Below are 23,722 nucleotides of genomic sequence, written 5' to 3' on the forward strand. Positions count from 1 at the left end.
CCTTTATAGTCAGAGAGAGAGGTGGAGTGAGAAAGAAGCAGCAGAAGAGAGAGACTCTGAGAACGAGAAGAAGAAAAGGTACAATTGGAGATAGAAATAAAAAAGGGAGGAATGTCAACAAGGATTGTCCTACAAAACAAGCTCAAACATCTCCTTTCCATCTACCCCTAAAACAAAAACCATTAAAATAGCAACTCACAGAGTAAGGGCTCAGCATTGTAAGGGCTGCACAAACTAGCTTCTAATTATTTTAAATAAAAGTTTAAATTCAGTGAGATTCAGTGTAATTCCCACCCAGGGAAAAAAAAATCCACCTCCACAATGCTGTATGCTAACACCGGATTAAAAATATAAATAAATATATAATGCATTAACCCGAGTCCCCAGGGAAAGTCACAAATCCACATAGTGTCGTGAATGGTACAGTTTGATTCAGGAGTTCTAATGTAGCTAAAAGACACGTATATGTTCATAGAGCCAGAGAGGTCTCTATTAGCTACATCACACAGCAGGCACCGGAGTAGGCATTTTTCTTTCCAGTTTAAATTTTCACTCAGTTAGGTTCAGATCACCTTTCACACGCAGTTTATGCATTCATTTCAAAATCCAGAAATGTCCAGCCTACCCCGCCTGGGGCAGCTCTGCCTCTATGAGGGTGGAGGATATGTGGGTCTGAGGATAAAAGAGTGAAGGACAACAAGATACAGGTAGAAAACTCTTTTGCATCCAAATCCAAAATGTAGCTCACTAGGTTTTGTGGCACCGAGGCGGGTGAGGGGAAGCTTTGGGCCAGCTTATAGCAGTTTGTTAGTTGTCATTCATCTGTGTGGATTCTTTTCCCAGATGGGGATTTTAGCTCTCACAGATTCTAAATGTTTTATTTAAAAAAAAAGTTGCTGTCAACTTCTTAGATACATCATTTATGCTAGGGATCAGAAATAGGCAACGTTGATCAGAAAAAAGAATTGGCCCTAACCATGATCAAACACAAGAGTTTATTTTCCTCACTTTTTGTGCCTACAACTCCAATCAATGCAAACAGAAATTGTGCACATGTATACGGGAAAAAAACAAGATTAATTCCCAGAGGGCTTGATCCAACTCCTGTTAAAGTCAATGGAGGAACTGAAATCAAGGGGAGTTGGATCAGGCCTCTAAATGGGATAAATTCTATCTCCCTAATGAGTCTTGACAATCTCTGTGCTTTGGGAATTACTGTATTTAGGCCAACAAAGCTTAGACAACTTAGGTGGGATACACAGGCATTTAGAATACACACAAGATTAATTCCTGGTAAGAGACTAAAATAGTCATCAGAATGTAAGTCATAATCACAACAGGGAGTTGTACCAGGCTTGTCAGCTATTGTACAGTGATCACACAGTACCACAGAGTACAGAATCTACGCTGAGACTTTCAGCAAGGTATCACTGTGCAGATCCTACTGAAAAGCCTTGTGAATTAAAATTTGCAACAACTTCTTCACTCCAGCACTAGCTGTAACTGGCAAAGACACTGTTCTCTTGGAATCTTATAATGAGCTTGCAGATGTCTCCCCAGAATGTAAGTACCAGCACAAGAACAAAACCAATGTGTAAAACTACAGGCTATATGAGTTTGCAGACTAGTACTAGAACAAATTACGATGGGGAAGAGGTGACAAAGTGATACTCAGATTTAAGCCGCTACTTTTCCAGAATGATTTCTAGAGACTGTTAACCAACCAGCTATGGGTTCTGCATAAAACACTCTATTGACAGACATTATTGACTTGAGTCCTACAGACTAGAATCATTTTTGTGCTCCACACAGTGTCTGGTTGGCTATTTGCAGTTAGTACAATAAAAGATTGGGGTTTTCTATGGCTTTTAGAAAATGATGTGATGGTCTGATAGGAATACGAACACAAGTAAGGACTTCAGGGACCAGGCCTAATAGTTGAGCATTTCCTCTTTGTTTTAATGTTCATTTATCCAAATTGTTGATTATTGTGTGATATTTTGACTGTCTACATGAATTTTAAAAAACAAAAGAATTCTGAACTTTAGGAAAACAAAAATTGGAAAGGTGGGGGGGAGGGTTCATTTAACTACTTCAAGGATTTAAAAATGATCGATCACATTGCTCTAAAATGTAATTATTTTTTAAAATGCTATTTAAAACTAACAGTCAAGGCTCAGATGGTCAATCTGGGTTCCCAAAGCCAAATTTAGGCCCCTAAGTAAAAGTAGACTTCAAAGGTGCTGAGCAACCCAGATCCCATCAAAATCACTGATTGCTGCAGGTGATCAGCACTTCTGAGAAACGGACCGTTTCTGTTTAGGGCTCTACCAATGGATTTGGGTATCTAGCTATCGGCGGGCAAGTTTGAAAACAGCCTCCTTGCCCCCGAGCTTCAGTTTAATTCTTGCCCCAACCCAAAGTGCAAATGCATCCAAAGCCAACCCGTGACAATGAAGAAGCCTGTGTGAGTGTGGACGGTCACCGTGAATGAGAATGTTGTTGTATATTTAAATATGCAACAATAATCACTGTGGCAACTCGTACTGAACAACATTCTTGAAATCCTCTTTCTCACAATAAAGTCAGGCTGATCAGCGATCCTGTCAGCACTTGCCGGCTATAAGTATTTCCATTCATTTTACCACTTATTTAGTGAGAGGGAGATAGTGAGAGAGACAACAGATTCAGATACTGCTCTGAAGTGCTGCCTTGCTCAAAAACCAGAGGTTAAAGAAAGCAGATTGCGAGCACCAGCATTTTTGACATTTACAAAGCACACAACAAAGGAGTCAGTGCACTCACCCAGTATAGCCCAGACTTATCTGTTCTCACCCAGAGCTCACACAGTCTCTGAGCTACCAAGTGAAGAAGTGCTGTGGGTGGCAAGAAGCAGATGATCATACCGACTGCACTCCTTTGCAGCAGAATTCTTCTCTCTCCAGCAGTACCCTCACTAATCAGAAGTGTTCACAACAGGAGGCTCTGCTGCTAGTGAGGGACATGCTTCCTGTCATCCTAAAACATTCTCCAACCACCTTGCAGACTAGGGAGAAGAGCAAGTGAAGCTGCATCTTGAAAACAATGGAAATCTATTGACAAGGAAGTTTAGAGAAAGGCTCTGTCAATACATATATTATTCATGGACACCATTCAAACTCTGCCCAAGCATCTAAGCCTGTGCCCCAATTTACTCACAGTAGGACAGAAAAAGCTGGAACTAGACACAATGCCTTTTAGAGGAGCTGTATTTAAATTGGAGATAGATTTAGTAGATTTACTCCATTAAGTTCCCAGATCTCTAACATTATTTTTTATAGGCCTTGCTTTCAAACTCGGCGCAGATAGGAATTTTGGCTTCCGTACTTTTCCTCATTATTTGCTGGCTCATCCGAGACAGTCTTAACGTGAAAGACCTGAATGGAAAGCACGTCTTCATAACTGGATGTGACAGTGGGTTTGGAAACTTGCTGGCTAAACAGCTTGACCAAAGGGGATTCCATGTCATCGCCGCGTGTCTAACAGAAAAGGGAAGCCGAGAACTACTAGCCTGCACATCCCTCTCACTGAAGACTGTGATACTGAACTTAACTGACTCCATCAGCATTGACAATGCAGTGGAGTTTGTGAAACAAGAGACAGATGGGGAGGGTAAGTGGTATAGCCGCAGTCCATACAAATTACTAAATATAGTCCAGTATAAAACAGAAGAGTTCTGGTAGTAATCTTCCATAATAACCACACAGGAGTATTTCTTGTGCTGATTAAAGCTGTACTTTCTTCAGTGCTATGGTTCTAACTAGTTAGGTATTTATTAGCACCAACCACCATAGTTCCAAGAGTGTTTTATGTTCCAAAAGCCAGTTTCAACTGTTGCCCACTTTTATCAATCAGGGGACTTCTAAGTATCAGATTCCTTGATATTTTAACAGTCAGAAAATATACTTGTACACGTTTTTAAGTCTCACTCAGCTGTAGGTAAAGAACTCAGCTTGTGGGAGTGCTAATCGGAACCGATCAGAACTTCATTGACCGACTTAAGCAATCAATCAGTCTGGCCAATTAAAAATGCCTAGCTGAGTTCACGCTCTCCTCCTTTGGGAAAGCAAATGGTTAGTTTTTTCTATGTCAACAAGTCTGATTTTTGTAATGCACACATAATGATGACACTGACCGTAGCAATCAAAAGAAGCATTGTCCAAATCCATCATTCCCTTTGGATTGTTACTACAGTGGTGTTTCTTTGTACCAGAGAGTGCTACTATGCGCACCAGTGAGTTTAATGATGTGAAAGAGTGAAGAACATGTGTCTCTGAATACCTGTGAACAGAGAGTTTAGATCATTACTGACATGTGTTACCTCCAGTGGTGGGACTAGGAAAAATAACCACAACTCATCTCGCCAGGGACTTTGCTGAACTCCTCTCCACATACCGTATCTGAAAAGCACTGTGGTCTCAGTCTAGTCTACATGGGACAGGCAACCACAGCGAACACTCACTGTAATTCTCACTCTAGCCATACAATCAAAGAGGCCAAGCACTGCCTTAGCAGGGAGTCTACACTATCCTCTTTCTCTAGAAATAGGCCGTCCTGAGCAGGGTGCTGTAACATTAATAACATGGCACTTATACAGCACTATTTATCCATAGAGCCCAAAGTACGTTACAAAGGTGGAGAAGCATTATTATCTCTGTTTTACAGATGGGGTAATGGAGAGAGCTCCAGGCCCACTTAGCGTATGTCTACGCTGCAGTTGGGAGCAAGGCTCTAAGCTCAGGTAGGCAAACTCATGATAGTGAGGCTCATTCTAGAATTCAAAAGCAGCAGTGTGCATGTTGCAGCACCAGTGGGGGCATGGGCTAGCTCTCCCAGTGCCACAATGTCACACAGCTATTTTTAGCATGCTAGAGCAAGTCCCACTTGCACCAGTCTGTCTCCCCAGGCTGGAAGGCTCACCCCCACCTGCAGGGTAGACACACTCTTCGGGTCTAGTACTGAGAAAGCCTGGGAAGCCATGGCTCCAACTGAAATAATTTCTCCATTAATATTTTACCCAGTTCTAACTCAGAACCATTGACTAAAGCGTTAGGAAGGTGAAAGTGTTAGTCTGGATCTGTAAAAAGCAACAAAGAGTCCTGTGGGTAAATACCCACTTCGTCAGACGTCTGACGCAGGCTGCCCAGAGGATTCAGGGGGCCTGGGGTCTTCAGCGGCTGGGGCTCCCCACCGCCGAATTGCTGCCGAAGACCCGGCACTTCGGTGGCGGGTCCTGGGGTGGAAGGATCCCCCGCCGCGGGTCTTCAGGGCACTTCGGTGGCGGGTCCTGGAGCAGAATGACCTCCCCCCCCCCCGCCTCCAAATTGCAGCTGAAGACCCGGAAGAAGCTCCGGGGGCCCCCGGAGCGAGTGAAGGACCCTTCTCCAGGGGCCCCAAAAAACTCTCATGGGGGCCCCTGCGGGGCCCGGGGCCTCGGGCAAATTGCCCCACTTGCCCCTCCCTCTGGGTGGCCCTGGTCTGACGAAGTGGGTATTCACCCACAAAAGCTTATGCTCCAATACATCTGTTAGTCTACAAGGTGCCACAGGACTCTTTGTTGCTTTTTACAGGAAGGTGAAAGAAAGTTTGCCAGCTGTACAGTATAAATTTTTTTTAGTATAAATCCAGACAGTCATGAGGAAACCCAGTCAGCTACATTCATCTTGTTAAACAGTGTGCAAAATGTGAGCTCTTGCAGTCTATTGCCATATATCCTGTCTCCAACCCCACTCCCTGCTGTGATATTGGCACGTACTGAACGTGATATTTTTGGAATATTCTTAGGCCTCTTTGGTTTGGTAAATAATGCTGGAAGAGCAACACCGATGGCACCCACCGACTGGATGCAGATAGATGATTTCAACACAATTCTGGATGTTAATCTGATAGGGTTGATTGAAATCACCCTGAAGCTTCTCCCGCTTTTGAAAAAGGCTAAAGGAAGAGTAGTCAACGTTGCCAGTGTTATGGGTCGCTTGGCATTTTTAGGTGGTGGCTACTGTTTGTCAAAGTGGGGCGTGGAAGCTTTCTCAGACATCTTACGGTGAGTCATTAGAGATGGATTTGTGATGCTAGTTCTGGCTTTCAAATGCTCTACAGTTTGTAGTTGTTTGACTCTGAGCCTGTGGTTGAGTTCATAATAGTTTAGAGACCAGATGTGAAATTCTGATCCTCACCAGACTTTGGGTTGTTCCCTTTAGCAGGGGGTTAGTATGGAGTTTTCTCTAATTTTATCCCATTTTTAACAACATAAACCTTCCTGTACAAAATCCTAGAAATGCAGCTTTGACTCAGCTAACAAGGTGAAAACCCAGCAGAGTTAACATCTGAGATGTCTTGCTCTGTGTAGTCACTTTACCCCTATGTCTGAGGCTGCCTTCACCAGCTGGCGCCCTCTTGTGGCTGTGTGGGTGATACCCTGAGTTTGATTCACTTTCTCCCCTTCACACAGTCAATATTGTTTTTTTGTTATGACCCCAGTCCTCCAGCCAGGCCCTTATTAGTTGCTACCCTTTAGGGGTAATAAAGGGTGAGGAGGAGTTCAGTGGCTCTAGTGGACAATTCTAGGCCATGCAGGCCTAGGGTCTTTTCTTGCTACAAAGTCTTTACCGTGCCTTGTGTTGCAGGGTAGTAGGGGAACCCAAGCCCACCCACTCCACTGGGTTACAGCTCAGGGACACTGTCTGAAGCAACTTGAACCAGTTCCTCCCAGACCCTTGCTGCTCCCTGAGCTGATTCCTACCTCGCCTCCTCACTAGGCTTTCCCCAGTGCTCTTGTTCTGGTGCTCCCTCTCTTGCAGCTCCTTGCCAGTCTGTGGAAGGGGTCTCCTCTCTGGAGTTCCTCTGGCAGCCCTTTTATCTTTAGAGCTGTTGTGAGACTACCAATCAATCCCATCTGAGCAGGCAGCCAGTTTAACTAATAATTTCCCCTGTAGAACTGTATCAGATGCCTCACTGAAATGCAGGTAGAGAAGATCTACTGCATTTCCTTTGTCTATCAAATCAGTTATCTTCTCAAAGAAGGAGATCAGGTTGGTCTGGCACAATCTACCTTTTGTAAACCCATGTTGTATTTTACCCAGTTACCATGTATCTCTATGTCCTTAACTACTTTCTCTTTCAAAATTTGTTCCAAGATCTTGCATACAATTGAGGTCAAACTAACAGGTCTGTAGTTTTCTGGATCACTTTATTCCCCTTTCTTAAAAATAGGAACTATATAAGCAATTCTTCAGACAGAGGGTACAACCTGAATTTACAGGCTCATTAAAAAATGTTGCTATTGGCCTTGCAATTTCATGTGCTAGTTCCTTTAATATTCTTGGATGGAGATTGTTTGGGGCCCCCCCGATTTAGTCCCATTAAGCTGTTTGAGTTTGACTTCCACTTCAGATGTGGTAATTTCTACCTCCCCATCCTCATTAGTCACCCTGCACTATCTCTCTAAGATCATCATTAGCCTTATTGAAAACTGAGGCAACGTATTTATCTAGGTGTCGGGCTATGCCTAGATTATCCTTAATCTCTCCCGCATCCCCAGTGGTTAGCGCTCCCACTTCTTTCCTTGTTTTCTTTTTATTTATATGACTGGTTTCAATTCCCTTTGCAAGTCCAACTCTGCTTGGCTTTTGGCAGTTCTCACTTTATCCTTACACTTTCTGACCTCCAAGAGGTAGCTTTCCTTCCTAATCCATCCCATCTTCCATTCCTTGTAGGCTTTCTGCTTTCTCTTAATCACCAGTTTGAAATGCTTGTTCATCCAGATTGATCTGCAACCCTTCCCTACGAATTCTCCCCCTTGCTTGGCATGCAGGCTTCAGCTAGCTCCTGCAACTTTGACTTAAAGTAATTCCATGCCTCCTCCACATTCAGATCCTTGAGTTCTTCGGACCAGTCCACTTCCCTAACTAAGTATCAGAGGAGTAGCTGTGTTAGTCTGGATCTGTAAAAAGCAACAGAGTCCTGTGGCACCTTTAAGACTAACAGATGTATTGGAGCAAAAGCTTTCATGGGTGAATGCATCCGACGAAGTGGACATTCACCCACGAAACGTTATGCTCCAATACATCTGTTAGTCTTAAGGGTGCCACAGGACTCTCTGTTGCTTTTCCTTAACTAATTCCCTTAATTTTTTTAAGTTTGCCCTTTTGAAATCCAGGACCCTAGTTGCAAATCCAATCCTTCAATTTAGTTTAAACTGAATTAGCTCATGATCACTCGAACCCAGGTTGTCTCCTGCAACCAGTTCTTCTATGAGGTCGTCACTACTCACCAATACCAAATCTAAAATGACATCACCTCTTGTTGGTTTGGCGATTATTTGGTGAAGAAATGTGACAGCTATCACATCCAGGAAAATGTCAGCCCTACTTATTATTAATAGCACTTGTCCTCCGATCTATAGCTGGGAAGTTAAGTCTCCAATAATCACTCAATTCCCAGTAGTATTTATTTTATTAAAAACATTAAAGAGGTCTCTATCCATATCCAAATTGGATCCTGGAGGTCTGTAGCATACCCCAAGCACTAGCCCAGGGGTACCTCTAGTAGCTTTCTTCCCCAAAGTGATTTTGCCCCAACAGATTCTGTCTTATCCATTCCATCACTTCTAATTTCTTTACAGTCTACCCCATCATTAATGTACAATGTTACTCCACCACATTTGCCTTTATTTCTGTCTTTCCTGAACAGCACAAACCCTTCAATACCTGTACTCCAATCATGATTAATATTCCACCATGTTTCTGTTATCCCTATTATATCCGGTTTCACCTCGTGCACCAGTAGTTATAATGCCTCCATTTTGTTACCCAGGCTCCTTGCATTGGTGTACAAACATCTTAACTGTTGCTACTTGGCTTCTCCCACATTCCTTGCCCAATTGGATACAGTCATTCTACTGCCAGTATTGCCTATCTGACTGGTTTCAACACTGTCCTTCCCCTTAATGTCCATTCTCCTACCCACTTTCTCCATTGCTGAATCATTTCTTAAGTGATTTTCCTCCCTCTCAATGTTAAAATCAGGCATGGAGATTACATGAGCATCTCCCAACCGTCTCCCCCGAGTTTCTAGTTTAAAGCTCTTTTAATGAGTTGTGCCAACCTCCATCCCAGAAATCTATTTCCCTCCCTACTCAGGAGGAATCCATCCCATGAGAATACTTCTCTGTCTATGAATACCTCCCAGTGATCAAACATCCCAAAGCCCTCCTTATAGTGCCACTGCCTGAACCATCTGTTGATCATCATGATCTTGTCTCTCCTTCATTCTCCCCCTGTAGGGACAGGTAGAATCCCACTGAAGGTCACCTGAGCCTCCATTTTCTTAAGTGTGTTCCCTGCCCTGGCATAGTCTCCTTTGATAGAATCTAGTGAGAATCGAGAATCTAGCGAGAATCTAGCTGTATCACTTGATCCCACATGAAGGACAATCAGTGGATTCTTTTCTGCTCCCATTAGGATCCTTTTCAGCCTCACATCCACATCCTGCATCTTCGCTCCTGGCAGACAGCACACTCTTCTGTTCTCTGGATCAGCTCTGGTGACAGGCCTGTCTGTTCTTCTTAGTAGGGAGTCCCTAATGTTCTGCAAGTCATCCTGAATCACCCTGGGGCTCTGAATGGGGTATCTCCATTGACTCGTCTCCTCTTTATACAGGACTAGTCGCTCTTCTCTTCTTCCTTGCCCTCCCACCTTCAGTTACTGCCTGCTATGCCCCTTCTTCATTCTCCTGCTCTGCAAACCAGCTCTTGAGCAATATTGCTCCCGCGCTAGACGGTCTTTTCCTCTGCCTGGTTCTTGTAATCACATGCTTCCACTGGCCTAAACTTCCTTGTTGCCCCTTTTATCCTTAACTTCTGCTGTATTTGCTATCCCATAATAATCTAAGCACTGGTGATGCTGGGCAACAATTAGGCTGGCGTATGTAAGATACTTATACATAACTTTGGAATATTAGACCCAATGAGCATCCGTCCCTCTGCCGTCAATGGTGCTATGCTGATTTACAGAGGCTGAAGAGCTGATCCAGAGGGTCCTCTCAACAGGCCGGTAGAATTGGTAAAATTGACTGGGAGCAGTTGTGAACATTCAGATAAAGCAGAATATGCTCCAAGAAACAAATTTAGTGGCTGACGTGCAAGAGTGTTCAATTCCTTTGCATTGTTTGAATGAGTCAGCTCCCCAAAGGTCTCTGGAGCTGCCCCCTAAGGGAAAGAAGCAATTTTCATGGTGAAGGAGTGAAACTGCAATGCAAAATATAAACTGTAAACATCTGCTCCCTTTCTTATTAGTTAACAGTAAATGAATTCACTTTCAGCACATGAACGTTTGTCCAATGAAATCTACGGAGTTGAGACTCCTAAACTAGTCAAATGATTCTGCCCAACTGTGTTTTGCTTTCAGATTCTTTCAGATTGTTAATGGCCTACCAGCAGAAGTAGATTATAACAGAGCAGCAGGAACTGGAAACATTTCTTTGTATTCTACATCTTTGAATAGAAATGTACAGTGTTTCAGCTAGATGTGTGGCTCAAATGGATTTGGGAGTTACCTTGATCCTCACTGTTCCTAAGCAAACCACGCAGAATAGACGTTAGTATACCTGCTGCTGCATTCAAGCGCTCTTTGTAGCTAGATTGTATAGTTCTCTGTACAGTGGGTCTTTTCCTGTGATGGGTTACAACTAAAAGACAATATGCCATATAATAAAGCTAATTTGCACCTTTTTGACATTTTTACATAGCCAGAAATAAATCAACATTTGATCTTTATGTTCTTAAGGTACACGCTTTCACTCTGGTTAATACAGAACCAAATATTTAAAAAATTGTTGGGTCTGCCAGGATGAAAACATTTGCTATTGTGTTTTATTTCCATTCCAGGAGAGACATGCAGCATTTTGGAGTGAAGGTGAGCATAATTGAGCCGGGATGTTTTAAGACTGGAGTAACTAGTTCAGAGGTCATTGAGAGAGACCTGCTAAGACTTTGGAACCAACTAACTCCTGAGGTCAGAGAATCCTATGGAGATAAATACTTTGTTGAGTGTAAGTACAAATACTTAACATCACTGGACTGGACTGGACTTGGCTAACCTTAGTCATGGACTGACCATTATTTCCTTTGGAGTACAACTCTCCTGTTGGAGTGAAGGGCTTAATCTCTTGGTGCACCTATTAGATTGGTGGAACATGTTCTGGTTCAGATAACTCTGGGAAAGAATGCTATTCAGCTGACAGAGTGCTCTATTGATGGCCTGGTAAAACATATTATTGTCCTTTGTCCTCAACGACTCACAGCTAGAGAGCCAGTGGCAGGACACCTCTTTGATTCTAGGGCGTTGTCACGTCTTTGCTTTGCAGGACACTCCTCACTCATCCAGGCAATTCATCACAATGTTGAAGAGTCAATATACTTCCCAATGCTTTACAGAATAGCTTTTCTTTCTACATAGGATTTCCGATTCTTCTGTTTCACTAAAGAGTATTTCCTCTTCTGCTGCAGGATTTCCTGTTCTGCTGAAGAGTTAGGTTTGAGTTACTCTTACAGGGTACAAGAACATTTGCAGCGAATTAGAGGGACTGAGGAAGTTTCAAGAAGAAAGAAAGTGAAGTTTACTTATTAAATATACTTAATTCAGGCTACAAAAGGCAGGGCGATAAACAGCAAAACTTGGAAACAGATGTACAGTATACAAAGCCTGTAGTTTCATAGATTAATTATGGGCTATTGAATATTTGTTTCTTGAGCAGCAAATAAGCAACTATTACTAACATAAAAATAGAATGATTTCTAAAGCTTTACAATGCAGTTAACAGTAACATTTGGGGGTGGAGAGCATCAATAGCTCTTCTTGTTCTTTTACAGAGTTTTAGCTGTCAACAATTTAAAATTCTTTTATCAGAGAATGTTTCATAAGCATTCAGGGATTTATTTTCTTCCCTGCAGATATAAGAGCTCAAAGATTTTCAATGAAAAGATTGTGCGACTCTGACATTTCTAAAGTCACAAAATGCATGGAGCATGCCTTGATAGCAAAATACCCCAGGACACGCTATGGAGCTGGATGGGATGCAAAGTTCTTTTGGCTGCCCCTCTCCTATGCACCAACCCTTCTATCTGATATGATGTTGCGTATGCTGCTTCCAACTCCAGCAGCCAGTAGGAAATCAGTATCCAGAGTTCAACTTGATGTTTAATATTTAGTACACTAGGGTCAATGCTAAAGTGATGATTGTTATTCTTTTCAAAATCAGCTGTTCATTTTCCTACCTGACAGCTTTAATTCTCTTCAGAAAACACTTTCATTTTTATTGAATTTCAGTCTGGAGAAAGTTTTTCTTTGTTATATTCATCAGAGATATATTTGCAGTATAACATTCACCTGCAGAGCTGGTCAAATAGTATTTACCAGATAAAAAGTTTGGTGACTTTGGGCCTTTTATTTCCCGAATCAGTCCTTCTATGTGCAAATCTATTCTGCTCTTTAAGTTGGACCAAACGTCAGCCTATGAATTATATGATGTTGGTATGCAAAGTGCAACATTGTTAATCCATATATTCTAGTGGATAGAATATACATGTTCTATAAGAACACATTTACTCAAGAACTGATACATCTATTCATGTTGAATATGGGTATTTGATTTGATCAAGTTAAAGCCATTAGAGTTCACAGCTTTGTGAAGTTCAGTGGCTGGTGTGCATGATTCAGTCAAAGTAAGCCCCTAGCATTTGAAAAATATCCACAAAAAGTTAATTCCAGTGCTCAGCTACATCTATGCGCCTATTTACCATTCAATATGCAGCTACTATAGTGGGAATAATACACAGGTTATTTCAACAATATGTAATATAAGTGACAAGCAATCAAAGACAACTGTTATCCATTACCACAATATTTATACATTACCCTGATTCCTAATTTTAGTGTAGTTTTATCCAAAAAGTAATACATATGTACATGATGCCTTTTATCCTGAGGGATCCCAAGGGGTCTTGCATTTCACCCCATGCTAATTTTGTGAAGCAGATCATTTTGTTTATGCTGTCATCGATTAATATTACTATATGCAATGCACTAAGCATGGTGAAATACCACTTGCTAAGTGCACTATAGGTTTTTTCCCTGATAAGCCGCTGGCAAGTAGCTGACATGATGTTGTGCATGATGGTTTGAAAATTGATAGGGTAAAGGTTTCATTTACTAGAGATTTGAGTTGCTGATTAATGATTAATATCCAGGTCAATTAAGTTTACAAAAATATCACAGCAAGTCAGAACTTAGAATATGTGTGTGTGTTTGTGAGAAATTAAAGTACTGCACTCAGAGTCTACTCTCTACCAGAGGAAGCAAATTCATTTTACCTCATTTGATGATAATCACACATTTATAAATATTTTTCCCCGTCTGGTCTGATGGCTTGAAAGAGCCTACATCTGAGAGAAACTAATGTCATTTATCACCCTAACAGTGGCAGATTACAAAGAGAGATTGAAAGTTCATAGAAAATGAGCCATCTTTCAAACATCAGTCTAGTGTTCAGAAAGGCAACAAGGGATGGGGATCATAAAGTGAAAGAAATCAGAGAATAAAGCTGTGAACAAAAACCTTAAAGCCTCTGCTGGACTGAGTACCATAGCTACTCTCCATTCATTGACTCGTGGAAGGGAGGGGAAGCCTTTGCTATACCTTTTATTGCGGAGGAGAGGAAGCCCAAACTGGTGCCTGGGGGTCCCTCTGCCAGAAAAAGAAAGTTGTTTTTTTTAAATCATGAGCAAACATATGCACTATATAAACAGTACAGCCCTGAAGAGACTACATTTTATTTGTGTCTGATAACTTACAAATCTTGTGAAAAAAACAGTTACTATATATTTAAAGTGAACATGAGGTTTAGCAGTAGATTTTCAGCACAGCTGAAGCTTTATGTCTCTGGGTATAATTTGCAAAATTGACACCTGCATTTTTTATGGGTGCAAAGGGAGGCCAGATTTGGGAAACATAGGCCTCAATATCATCTCTCTCTCTAAAAATTCAAGTATAAGAACTTTGTGGGTTTGAGGTAGTTCTTTCCTTCAAAAAAAAAAGAAGAAGCCAATTTTAAAAAAACATCTTATTTTGTAAACTGTTCCACGGATCACTAGGAACATCTTAAAGTAAAGCACTGGGGTAAAATGGAGTTACCAAGCCATTATTTGTTTTGCTCTGGTCTGTACTGCCTGAATAGTCTTAAAGCACTAACTACACTCCCTATGTCCTATTCCACCACAAACTGAGCTCAGTGTAATGGCTTGGAAAGATCCTCTTTGAAGTAGTCCCTTCTTTGGTAGTTCCAAAATACTGATCAGAGACATTATAACAGAACTATGTACTTGAAAAGGTTTACAAATCTGAAGCCAGATCCTCAGCTAGTATTAACTGGTGTAGCTTAGTTGAAGTGAATGGAGTTACACCAATATATACCAGCTGCCAATCTGGCCCCTGATTTTACAGAATAAGAGATATACTGGACATGCTTACACAGGTTCATTTGTAAAATGCAATTTATTATACAATTTTTGTGCAAAAGACACTGTTCATAACTTTTCCAGGATGTAACAATTCTTATGTATTGTAGGATATTGCATTATTCTTTAAATTGTGAATAAAATGTATCATAGAAAAGTTGTAAAAATGATAATGATTTACAACATTCCAAGCCAACTTTGGGGTGAGGTGCACTCATGCACTAAGTTAAAACTGCAAGCAACTTATGCATGAACGGAGTACATCTTCTGAATCACGCTTCGGTGCAAATCTGCACCATCATTAAAATCAGTTCATGATCACACCGGCATGAGTTTCATGAATCAATGGGTACAGATTAAAATAGAGGGTTTGGCTTGAACAAAAGTGGATGTGTTTCTCCAAAGCAAAGCCTTTGAGTAATCTGCCTTTCAAAACCAACACAAAAGCTGTGCCAGCTACACCAATACTATTATTCCAGCTGGAGGAGGAATAAAGCACCTACGTGCAGCAAGCCCTATTTTCTCTTGGCACACAGACACCAGAAAGAGCCATGTCATCCAGGTAAAAGGTCAGTTGACATATTGTGATTCTTGGGCCAAGTATTTGGCTAGCACTCCCACAAGAACAGGAATATTAGAAAAATATTTGGCCCAACAAGTAAGACACACCACAAGGATGCAGGGAGACAAAATTTGACTCTCGCAGACATTTCCTTGAACTGGAGGCTTCCAATGTATTTAATAGGTGAAGTTTAACACAGCCATAGCAAATACATGTGTTGGTCTGAGATCCCGTTTTTGTGCATGTGGATTTTAAGTATCCTATTACTCTAATACACCTACGTTGACCAACACAGTGACAGGCATTCAACCTCATGAGAACAGAGATTATTCTGATTATTACCTCATCAGAACAGAGATGACTGGATAGGGACTCATGAAGGATATTAACAATAGTGTTAGCAGCAAGATACTGTAGGCATTAACTTGCATGTATTTTGTCCAGGGAGGGCTACAATCACTAGTATGATATGCACATTGGAGCGTACAAGCCAAAGTTTGGCCTTCTGTGATTTACTGGGATTGGAGAGCTGTGCAGCCAGAGCACAGGCCTGGAAACCAGAAACTTTCTACCTCTACTCCCAGTATTGACACCGACTCCTTTTATGGCTTCCAACCAGTCAGTCTCTTTGCCCTCGTTTCACAATCTGTAACTGTGAATAATAGTTTCCTACTTTACAGGGATGTTGTGAGTATTAATATGTTATAATGGGAATGATTTTCATCTCATGCTTTACCAGGGTATAACTGGCTTCAATAGAGTTCTGATTTACCCCTCAATGTGTAACTAGGCTCAAATGTTTGGAAAGTACAAGTACTTTCATTAGTGTTCTCTAAAGCACTGCTTTTTTTCAGACTGTACTGAAAGCTCCAGATTATGACAGATTTGTATGGTGCATTAGACTCAATAATTTATGGATTTAGAATATGATAAAATAACACATTTATTAGATTTATTCAGCAGCATCATTTTCCAGTTATCTTTTCTAATCAAAATACATTTCAAAGTCATTACAACAAGCATTCTAAATAGGGATAGCATATATTTTGAGAACTCAGGCATAAAACAATCAATCAAACAGCAGAAGTCTTATTGATTATAAATTTAGGAACCTGCAGTTATATGAGTAACTAGCCAGGAATGCTAAATAACATATTAGAGTTATTCCTGCAGTGGTGCTTAGACTTTCCTTAAACGGTTCATGTTATGGAAACTAAATTGGCTAATTAATGGAAAAGCTAGCAACATGTACAGTATATTCTGATAGAACATTATGGAAATAACCAGATGACCTACAAAGATTGCATCAGTAGAAACTGTTTCCCTTTCTATTAATGTCCACCTCAGGAAATAAATAGTCAATAAAAATTAAATTTTTCACATGAAAAAAGCTGGTTCATTTTTAAATTAACCAGCACCTTTTGTACTTTGCTAGCTACTTCATTTAACAGTACAAACGACTTCTCAGACTCCAGCCAAGAACAGAGTTATTCCATTGATGATCAGGAGAAAATCTCATTAAATTAAGTATGAAATTACAGCATGGTACTAAAATTTAAATATATCAAATCTTCCTATGAACGCTGTTAATGGGATATTTTAATTGGAACCTAGAGGGAAAATACATGTATTATGGATCTGGGGAGGAATTATTTGATTTCAACCAGACAAAATATTGCAAGAACAATATTCTGTGCAGGTAGCTATTCAGCCAAAATACGCTGTACTGAATTTTCCATCTTTTGTTTAATATGAGATATACAGAGAGAGAGAGAGAGAGGACAGACAGACCCATTTTTATATACAGTAGTATATTAAATGGGGAGTAGAGATACACAACACACCAGTACAAGTTTAAGAAGGTGCTGTTATAAATTTACAGAAACTTTTCAAGCCTATATATCAGAAAACCTCTATATTTACCTTGATTTTTTTTAGTTAAATCATGTATATGATGTATTTATCCCTAAAGATGCAACAACCAATTCAGAACAAATTTCTTTAGCTACATCAACAAACAAGATAATCTTTCAAAAATTTACAAATGTACAATATATTTATAACATTACTTTCAGACAGCTTCAGTGCAAAGATATACATATAGTACATCATGATAATTGTTCATAAAAATAGCAGTTGGCATTTGTCAAAAAAACAAGGCATAGCTTCAAAAGACATCTTCAGCTATTGGCTAAAAGGTGTATATATTTTTTATAAAGCGTTTGAATGTGAACCTTTTCCCGTCTGTTTATAAAAAATATATGTGCAAATGGGTACGTCTAATTATTCTCTAACTGATTAAGTAGTTATACAACAGAGTCCTCTTTAACAAGATTGGCGGTGTCTTTAAATGTATCCTCTGTTGCTGTATAAGCTAAAGGTGTGTCTCTCTTGAGAGTAATTTTAGGAGGCTGTGAAGGAGCGGGGAGAGAGGCATTTTCAGTGTCCCCTTGTTGTTCCTTCTCCATCTGAAACAATCACCATAAAAAACATGGTTTAACATTAACCATTCACTTTAGGGTTGATTTCAGAATTGCTAAACATTCATAGCTCTTGTTTAAATCAATAAGGTACGTGGATACTCAGCCCCTCTGACCATCAGCCCATATATCATTATTTAAACACGGATTTCACCTCAGCAGGCAAAGCTGAGAAAACAATAAATTACTAAATTAGTTAGGGCTGATCCTGCCAACAATTACTACCACCCATGTGTTTAACAATGAGTAATTTTATGTCTCTACACACTCATTACTGTAGATAATTATTGAGGTAACCAGCACTACTTAGGAAGTAAGCATTATCTCAGTGGTGTTTGCTGGGCTGGATCCTTCGCTTTACAAATTCCCACTCACATCTCATACAGTATGGGACAAATAGGGTAAAATTTTCAAAAGTACCTACATGTCTCGGAGCCTAAGTCACATTTTCCAAAGTGACTGAGGAGAAGTTACTCTCAATGATACTTAAGCTCCTACACGCCTAATTCACTTATGAAAAAAAGGACTTGGGCTCCTAAGTCACTCCGGAGCATTTGAAAATTTTATCCGCAGTGTGAGACTCTTGATCTGGCCCCTTTATGCTGGGTAAAAGCGCCTTAAGCGCCAGTGTCCAGCCATGGGAGAATTCCCCTGAGGCAGGCACTGCAGAAGATCACTGTAAGGCTGCCTTACAAGAACCCCCTCACAAGCATGCCAAGGGTGGGTTTGAGGATAGAGGGGAGAGCTCGGAGCCGGGCCACAGCTTGCAGCACTTCAGAGATTCTGGGCAGTGATGTGGCTCATAGGGCAGCGCCAGGGGGCTGTTGTAACTTAGTCTTTGTCTACACTGCACTTTTGTCAGTAAAACTTTTGTCATTCAGGAGTGTGAAAAAAACACACGCCCCTGAATGACAAAAGTTTTATTGATGAAAAGTGCCGGTGTGAACAGTGCTATGTCAGCGGGAGAAAGCTACCACCTCTCGTTGGGGGTGGATTTATTTTATCGGTGGGAGAGCTCTCTCCTGCCAACAAAGAGCGGCTACACTGCCCACCTTTTAGAGGCATGGCACAGCTGTGTCACTAAAAGGTGCATAGTGTAGACATAGCCTTAGATAGCCCTGGGGACTTATGCCAGCAGCTTCTTCAGCCCCAGAAACAGCCTAAGGTTGGGAGGGCGTAACTGTGGCTTTAAATCCACCCCAGCCCCTTTTCCCCGTGCTGCATGTTCAGTGTGGTGCCCCTTATTGGTGCAGCACAGACTCTTATCCATAATCTTCATACTATGAAAACAAACGTTAATTCATGCTTCCTACACTACAAGAACCAGCCCTGCTCGTGAGCTAGGTGAAAAGTGCAGGCTGAGAATGAGAGTGATACAATTCAGAGTTACCTCTGCATAGATTGGATTTTCAAAATTAGTACTTAGTTTCAGTTTTCTTTTGAAGAAACTCCACTTTGTTTCCTGAAAGATAAAAATAATAGAACTTTACTAATAAACTCTTTAGCACAACAGTTTCTCCCCTTTCATTTGCAAAATGATAATACTGTTGAGGGAGGGTTTTCAATAGCATTTCTTATTGGCTATAGCCGTAAATGATTTTATTCAGGAAACGTTCAACCCATCACCATTTTATTTATTTATTTATTTTTACTTAAGCTCTTTTGGTGTAATTTTTTTAAAGCCTATCTCAGATTCTAAGTGCTTCGACAATTGTTAAAATGACAACCCATCTGTAAAGGAAGAAACAAAAAATGTAACAACACAGTTAAAGTGTCTAAAAATGTAATTTCTCCTTAAGAGTATAGGCATTGTTTGTTTGGGGTTTTATGAAGGCTCATCAGAAAAAAACATATCAGATGGAACCCACAAATGGTACCTGAAATGGCCAGTTATACTATTATTCCTGACACAACCTCGAATCCTTCATCAGTCAACCAGCCACAGAAGGCAATTCATTGGATCTTTTCAGTACAGGGAAAATAAACTAGGTTTTCACTACCACACAATTAATTCTTATTTTAAGTCACCGTATGGGCTAACAGTCATCTCCCTAAATCTACCTTTTGATACTCAATAATGTCATTCAAATGAGCTCATCTTAAACTATTTCCCCTTCACCCCCCTTTTGTTGTTAGCATTATTTGCTTACAGTAGCAGCTCGCAGGGGTTCTCAAACTGGGGATCAGGACCCCTCAGGAGGTCATGAGGTTATTACATGGGGGGTCGCGAGCTGTCAGCCTCTACCCCAAACCCCACTTTGCCTCCAGCATTTATAATGGTGTTAAATATATGAAAAAGTGTTTTTAATTTCTAAGGGGGGGTCGCACTCAGAGGCTAGCTGTGTGAAAAGGGTCACCAGTACAAAAGTTTGACAGCCACTGAGCTAGAGGCCCCAATGGGAATCAGGGCCCCACTACTTCTAGGCACTTTACAAACACATGGAAAGAGACAGCCTCAAAAGAGCTCACATTCGAAGTAGGCAAGACAGAAAAAGGGAAGGAGGGAAAACAGAGGTCAGGCAAGTCAGTAGCAGAGCTTAGAATAGAACCCAGTTCTCTTGGGTTCCTGTCCAGTTTCCGATCTAATAGGCCAATTGTTGTTATTTTAACTAAAACAGTATCCACGAGGTAAGATGACAGCAGATAAAATGGCAACATTTATTTATAGAGAGTAACACTACAAATGGACTCTACGCAAATGAAATGGAAAAGAAAAAACAGGTGTGAAATTATAAAATGAGAAATTACTGTAACGACTGAGCAACACTCAAGTATATGCAGGGATACAAATCCCTGTGAGCTCTGCTTGGAAACTCGGGTCCATCCACAAGGAGAAAATTGTAGAATCAGGCCCCAAAAGAATGCTGACCTGTAAAGAGCCACATCACTAACTAATGTAATTCAATATATTTCGTTTAGCCTCAGTTACCAGAGAAGTTCCAGGGATGCTCTATCATTCTGCAGCATCAGCATTTACATTCGCATGTGGTTGATTCAATAGGAAGGATAACTTAGCACCTAAGCTAAGCACTCAGCCTTTCAGTCACTCACCAGATAAGCCTGGGACTTTGCTTCCACCACAAGCAAAACCCTATCCTGATTGCCTTAACGGACTTCCTCTGCCCCTCAAGAAAACTTCAATAATATGCACTTTGTTATCGTTTCCTTAGCAACAGGCATGCAGCCAGCAAAATGTTCTCTGGCACATGCCCACTGAAATTCATAGTGAGCCTCAATTGGTAATTTATGTGAGAGATGAGCTGAAGAGATATGATAGCCTTTGCTTATATGTATTATTCAGAAATAATAATGTGACTTCCAGGAATCACATGACTAAGCTAGGCGAGAAAATTCTTTGATCTTCAACACTGAAAATACTCAACAATACTCGAAACAAACATTCTGTATGCAGGCGATGCATGAAATTGCAATGCTTAATGTTGCTATGGTTATAAGTAGAATATAAAAACATGATTAAACTACACAAATGATAAACCTCTTACATTTTCATTACAATGAATCAGATTTTAGATCAAAGTGTAGTGTTACTGTCTATGAAAAACTGAACTATTTTTATGCAGATGTATTTCAGCAGGGATTTGTTTGTTAATTGCTGAATGTATGAATGTTTGTTAAAAAATATCACTTATCTTGCAAGTGGGAGGGAGCAGGTCTTCAGCTGGTGTAAGCTGTCATAGTTCCACTATTGGCAACAGAGCTATGGCGATGTACACCAGCTGAGGATCTCCCTGCTCACATTGCAACTTTCATGCTGAGAGAAGGCCCTGAAAAGAGAGGGTTATAATGGAAACACTGGTAGGCTCTTCACTGCAGAGGTACAAATACTGCTATTCAAATGTACTTTCAATGTCACAAGCATAGTCAGTGCTGGAGAGAAACAGAGAGAACCCTGTGAAGCCATCTGGGGCTGAAACAGTCTTAGCAGGAAATAAAACTTGACAAATTTTAGCAGCTGGTTCCTACAACTGTCAAGCATACTCAGTATTCAGAAGTGTTGGCATCTGTGCTGCAGAGGCAGGGAAGAATAGCAAGGATTATGGGCCATATCCTTTGAGATACAGACACTTTCTGTGAGCTACCAAATGCCCTCAACCTCTCTTTAAAGGTTTGTCTAAATGGCTGTAAACCAGATTTAAAGGGATGTAAGAGTGTCCACTCACAGAGTCATATTGGTTTAACTAAACCCGTGCCCCATCATATCTTTAGTTAAACTGGTGCAACTTTGTGGGTAGATCAGGTGCCTAAGGGTATGTCTACACTGCAATTAAAAACACACAGCTGGCCCATGCCAGCTAACTCGGGCTAATGGGCTCGGGTAACGGGCTGTTTGATTGGGGTGTAGACATTCAGGATTAGGCTGGAGCCTGGGCTCTAGGACCTTGAGAGATGGGAGGGTCCCAGAGCTCAGGCTGCAACCGGAGCCCGAACATCTACACCACAATTAAGCAGCCCCTTGAGCACCGTGAGCCTGAGCCCGCTGGCATCGGCCAGCTGCAGGTTTATAACTGCAGTGTAGACATTTAATCCCTATGGCAGTGCTGTGTTGGAACTGTGCCTGAGTGGAGCAGTTGCATAGCATGATCTCTGCACTTCATGAGGAGGCAAACTCTGCACAGACTGTAAATAGACTAACATGAAGTGGATCCTTGAGGTGGAGAAGGGAAGAGAACTCTTGCAGAGATGCTTTGACAAAAGCCTTGTATAGGAGGTTGAAGAAGAGCTTGCATGCTGGAATAGCAACTGCAGAGAGGATGAACTGCAGCCTTGTTACTGTCATATAAAGCCTGATTAGCTGGACTTTGTGCAGGGAGATGTGTCAAGTTCACTCCAGGTCATTATTTTACGCAAAGTGAAAATTATATTGCACATCTTTCCTGCATTAGGTGTGAGAGATCAGAAATCCTAACACTGATCACAAATAAAACAGTGCTCTGGGTTTGCAGCACTGAATGATTTTCAAAGACTAAGAACAATACAGCAATGAATTAGCGCCGTTCTAAAAAATTTTAAGCACCACTGTGTTACCTGTGTTGTTTCTGTGCTTGCAGGAGGTTGCTGTGCACTAGCAGATATTCCAGCAGAGTAGACAGGATTTTCAAAATTCTCATTTTCCTCACTATTAGATGCGGTTACCTGTTTGTAAAAATAATTTAAAAGGGTTATACAGATCCTAGTAATGATGAGAAAAAGTTAAAACCCACAGACAAGGACGGATACAATAATAAAAAAGAAATAGAGAAAGAAAGATCCAGTGCATAGAAGAGGAATAAGGATGTAAGAAGAAGGAAAGAAGAAAAGCAACACTCAATTTCTTTCTTACACATGTAGGCTGAGCTACATTCACTACACTGGCTCCACCTTCTCTGGTTATATACATTGGATTTTCAAACGTGATTGGCTGCTTCCCTGACTCCACAGCAAAGTTTTCATTCTGTGAAAAAAACCCACAGTATAATATACGGATAACATAACCAGCACTTTGTAATCTAATCCTTTGCCTCAGGGAGAAATACATTTTTATTTTTGTCAAGTTATCTATGAAACTCAGTTTGTAACTTTACCCTGCGTTATTCCATTCAACGACTTGTTAATCGTCTATCAGATCACCACTGAGTACATCACATTCAAAGCCTGAACACATAAGAATGGCTCATAGTCCATGTCATAGCTAGGCAAAAAAGAACCATTTCAATCATTTACTCCAAATGTGCTACAAAGCGGAAGGACGGCTTCCACAAATCAAGCCATTAAGAGCAAGGAAATGTCAAAGGAAGCATAATCCCAAAACAGGTGTTTCACTGTAGAGACTTCAACGTGACATACAAATTAACCATTGGTATCTGAAATATTAAAGAATGGGATCAATTCACATTACCCTAGTAGGGAGATTGCTATATTTTTCTGCAGAAGAAACACAAGTTTATCTGCTCATTTTAAAACTTATGAATTAAGTTAGAAATAGACCATTTTGCATTCCTGCAGAGCATAATATAAATGGCAGCTACTTCACACATACTGTGCCAGACCTGAGCAGTGGCTACAATGCTCTGGGTAGATGTATAAAGATGCTGCCAGAAACAGCGTTTAATGTTTGGCGGACTGAGCGCT

General features: G+C 40.8%; 2 protein-coding genes across 4 annotated transcripts in view; one reads left to right on the top strand and one right to left on the bottom strand.

Annotated features, from left to right (window-relative positions):
* The first annotated feature begins 2,428 nt into the window (after positions 1 to 2,428).
* LOC117884977 (retinol dehydrogenase 7-like) lies at positions 2,429 to 14,861 on the top strand. The gene is made up of 5 exons (XM_034786047.1): positions 2,429 to 2,467; positions 3,321 to 3,651; positions 5,824 to 6,082; positions 10,925 to 11,088; positions 11,990 to 14,861. Exons 1-5 carry the CDS (start codon positions 2,429 to 2,431, stop codon positions 12,238 to 12,240), a joined length of 1,044 nt encoding a protein of 347 aa, XP_034641938.1. The 3' UTR covers positions 12,241 to 14,861.
* A 2,153-nt stretch (positions 14,862 to 17,014) lies between these two features.
* LRP2 (LDL receptor related protein 2) overlaps positions 17,015 to 23,722 on the bottom strand; it is a 187,660-nt gene continuing 180,952 nt past the window's right edge. For all 3 annotated transcript variants that reach the window (XM_034785710.1, XM_034785709.1, XM_034785708.1), the window contains 4 exons: positions 22,935 to 23,045; positions 22,640 to 22,747; positions 18,984 to 19,055; positions 17,015 to 17,581 (listed from right to left, as the gene is read on the bottom strand). In XM_034785710.1, coding sequence (XP_034641601.1) covers positions 17,420 to 17,581; positions 18,984 to 19,055; positions 22,640 to 22,747; positions 22,935 to 23,045 — 453 coding nt within the window. In that variant the 3' untranslated portion in view covers positions 17,015 to 17,419. The remainder of the gene's footprint in view (positions 17,582 to 18,983; positions 19,056 to 22,639; positions 22,748 to 22,934; positions 23,046 to 23,722) is intronic.

The sequence above is a fragment of the Trachemys scripta genome, chromosome 11 (genome assembly GCF_013100865.1).
Source record: "Trachemys scripta elegans isolate TJP31775 chromosome 11, CAS_Tse_1.0, whole genome shotgun sequence".
In the NCBI taxonomy this organism is placed as follows: Eukaryota; Metazoa; Chordata; order Testudines; family Emydidae; genus Trachemys; species Trachemys scripta.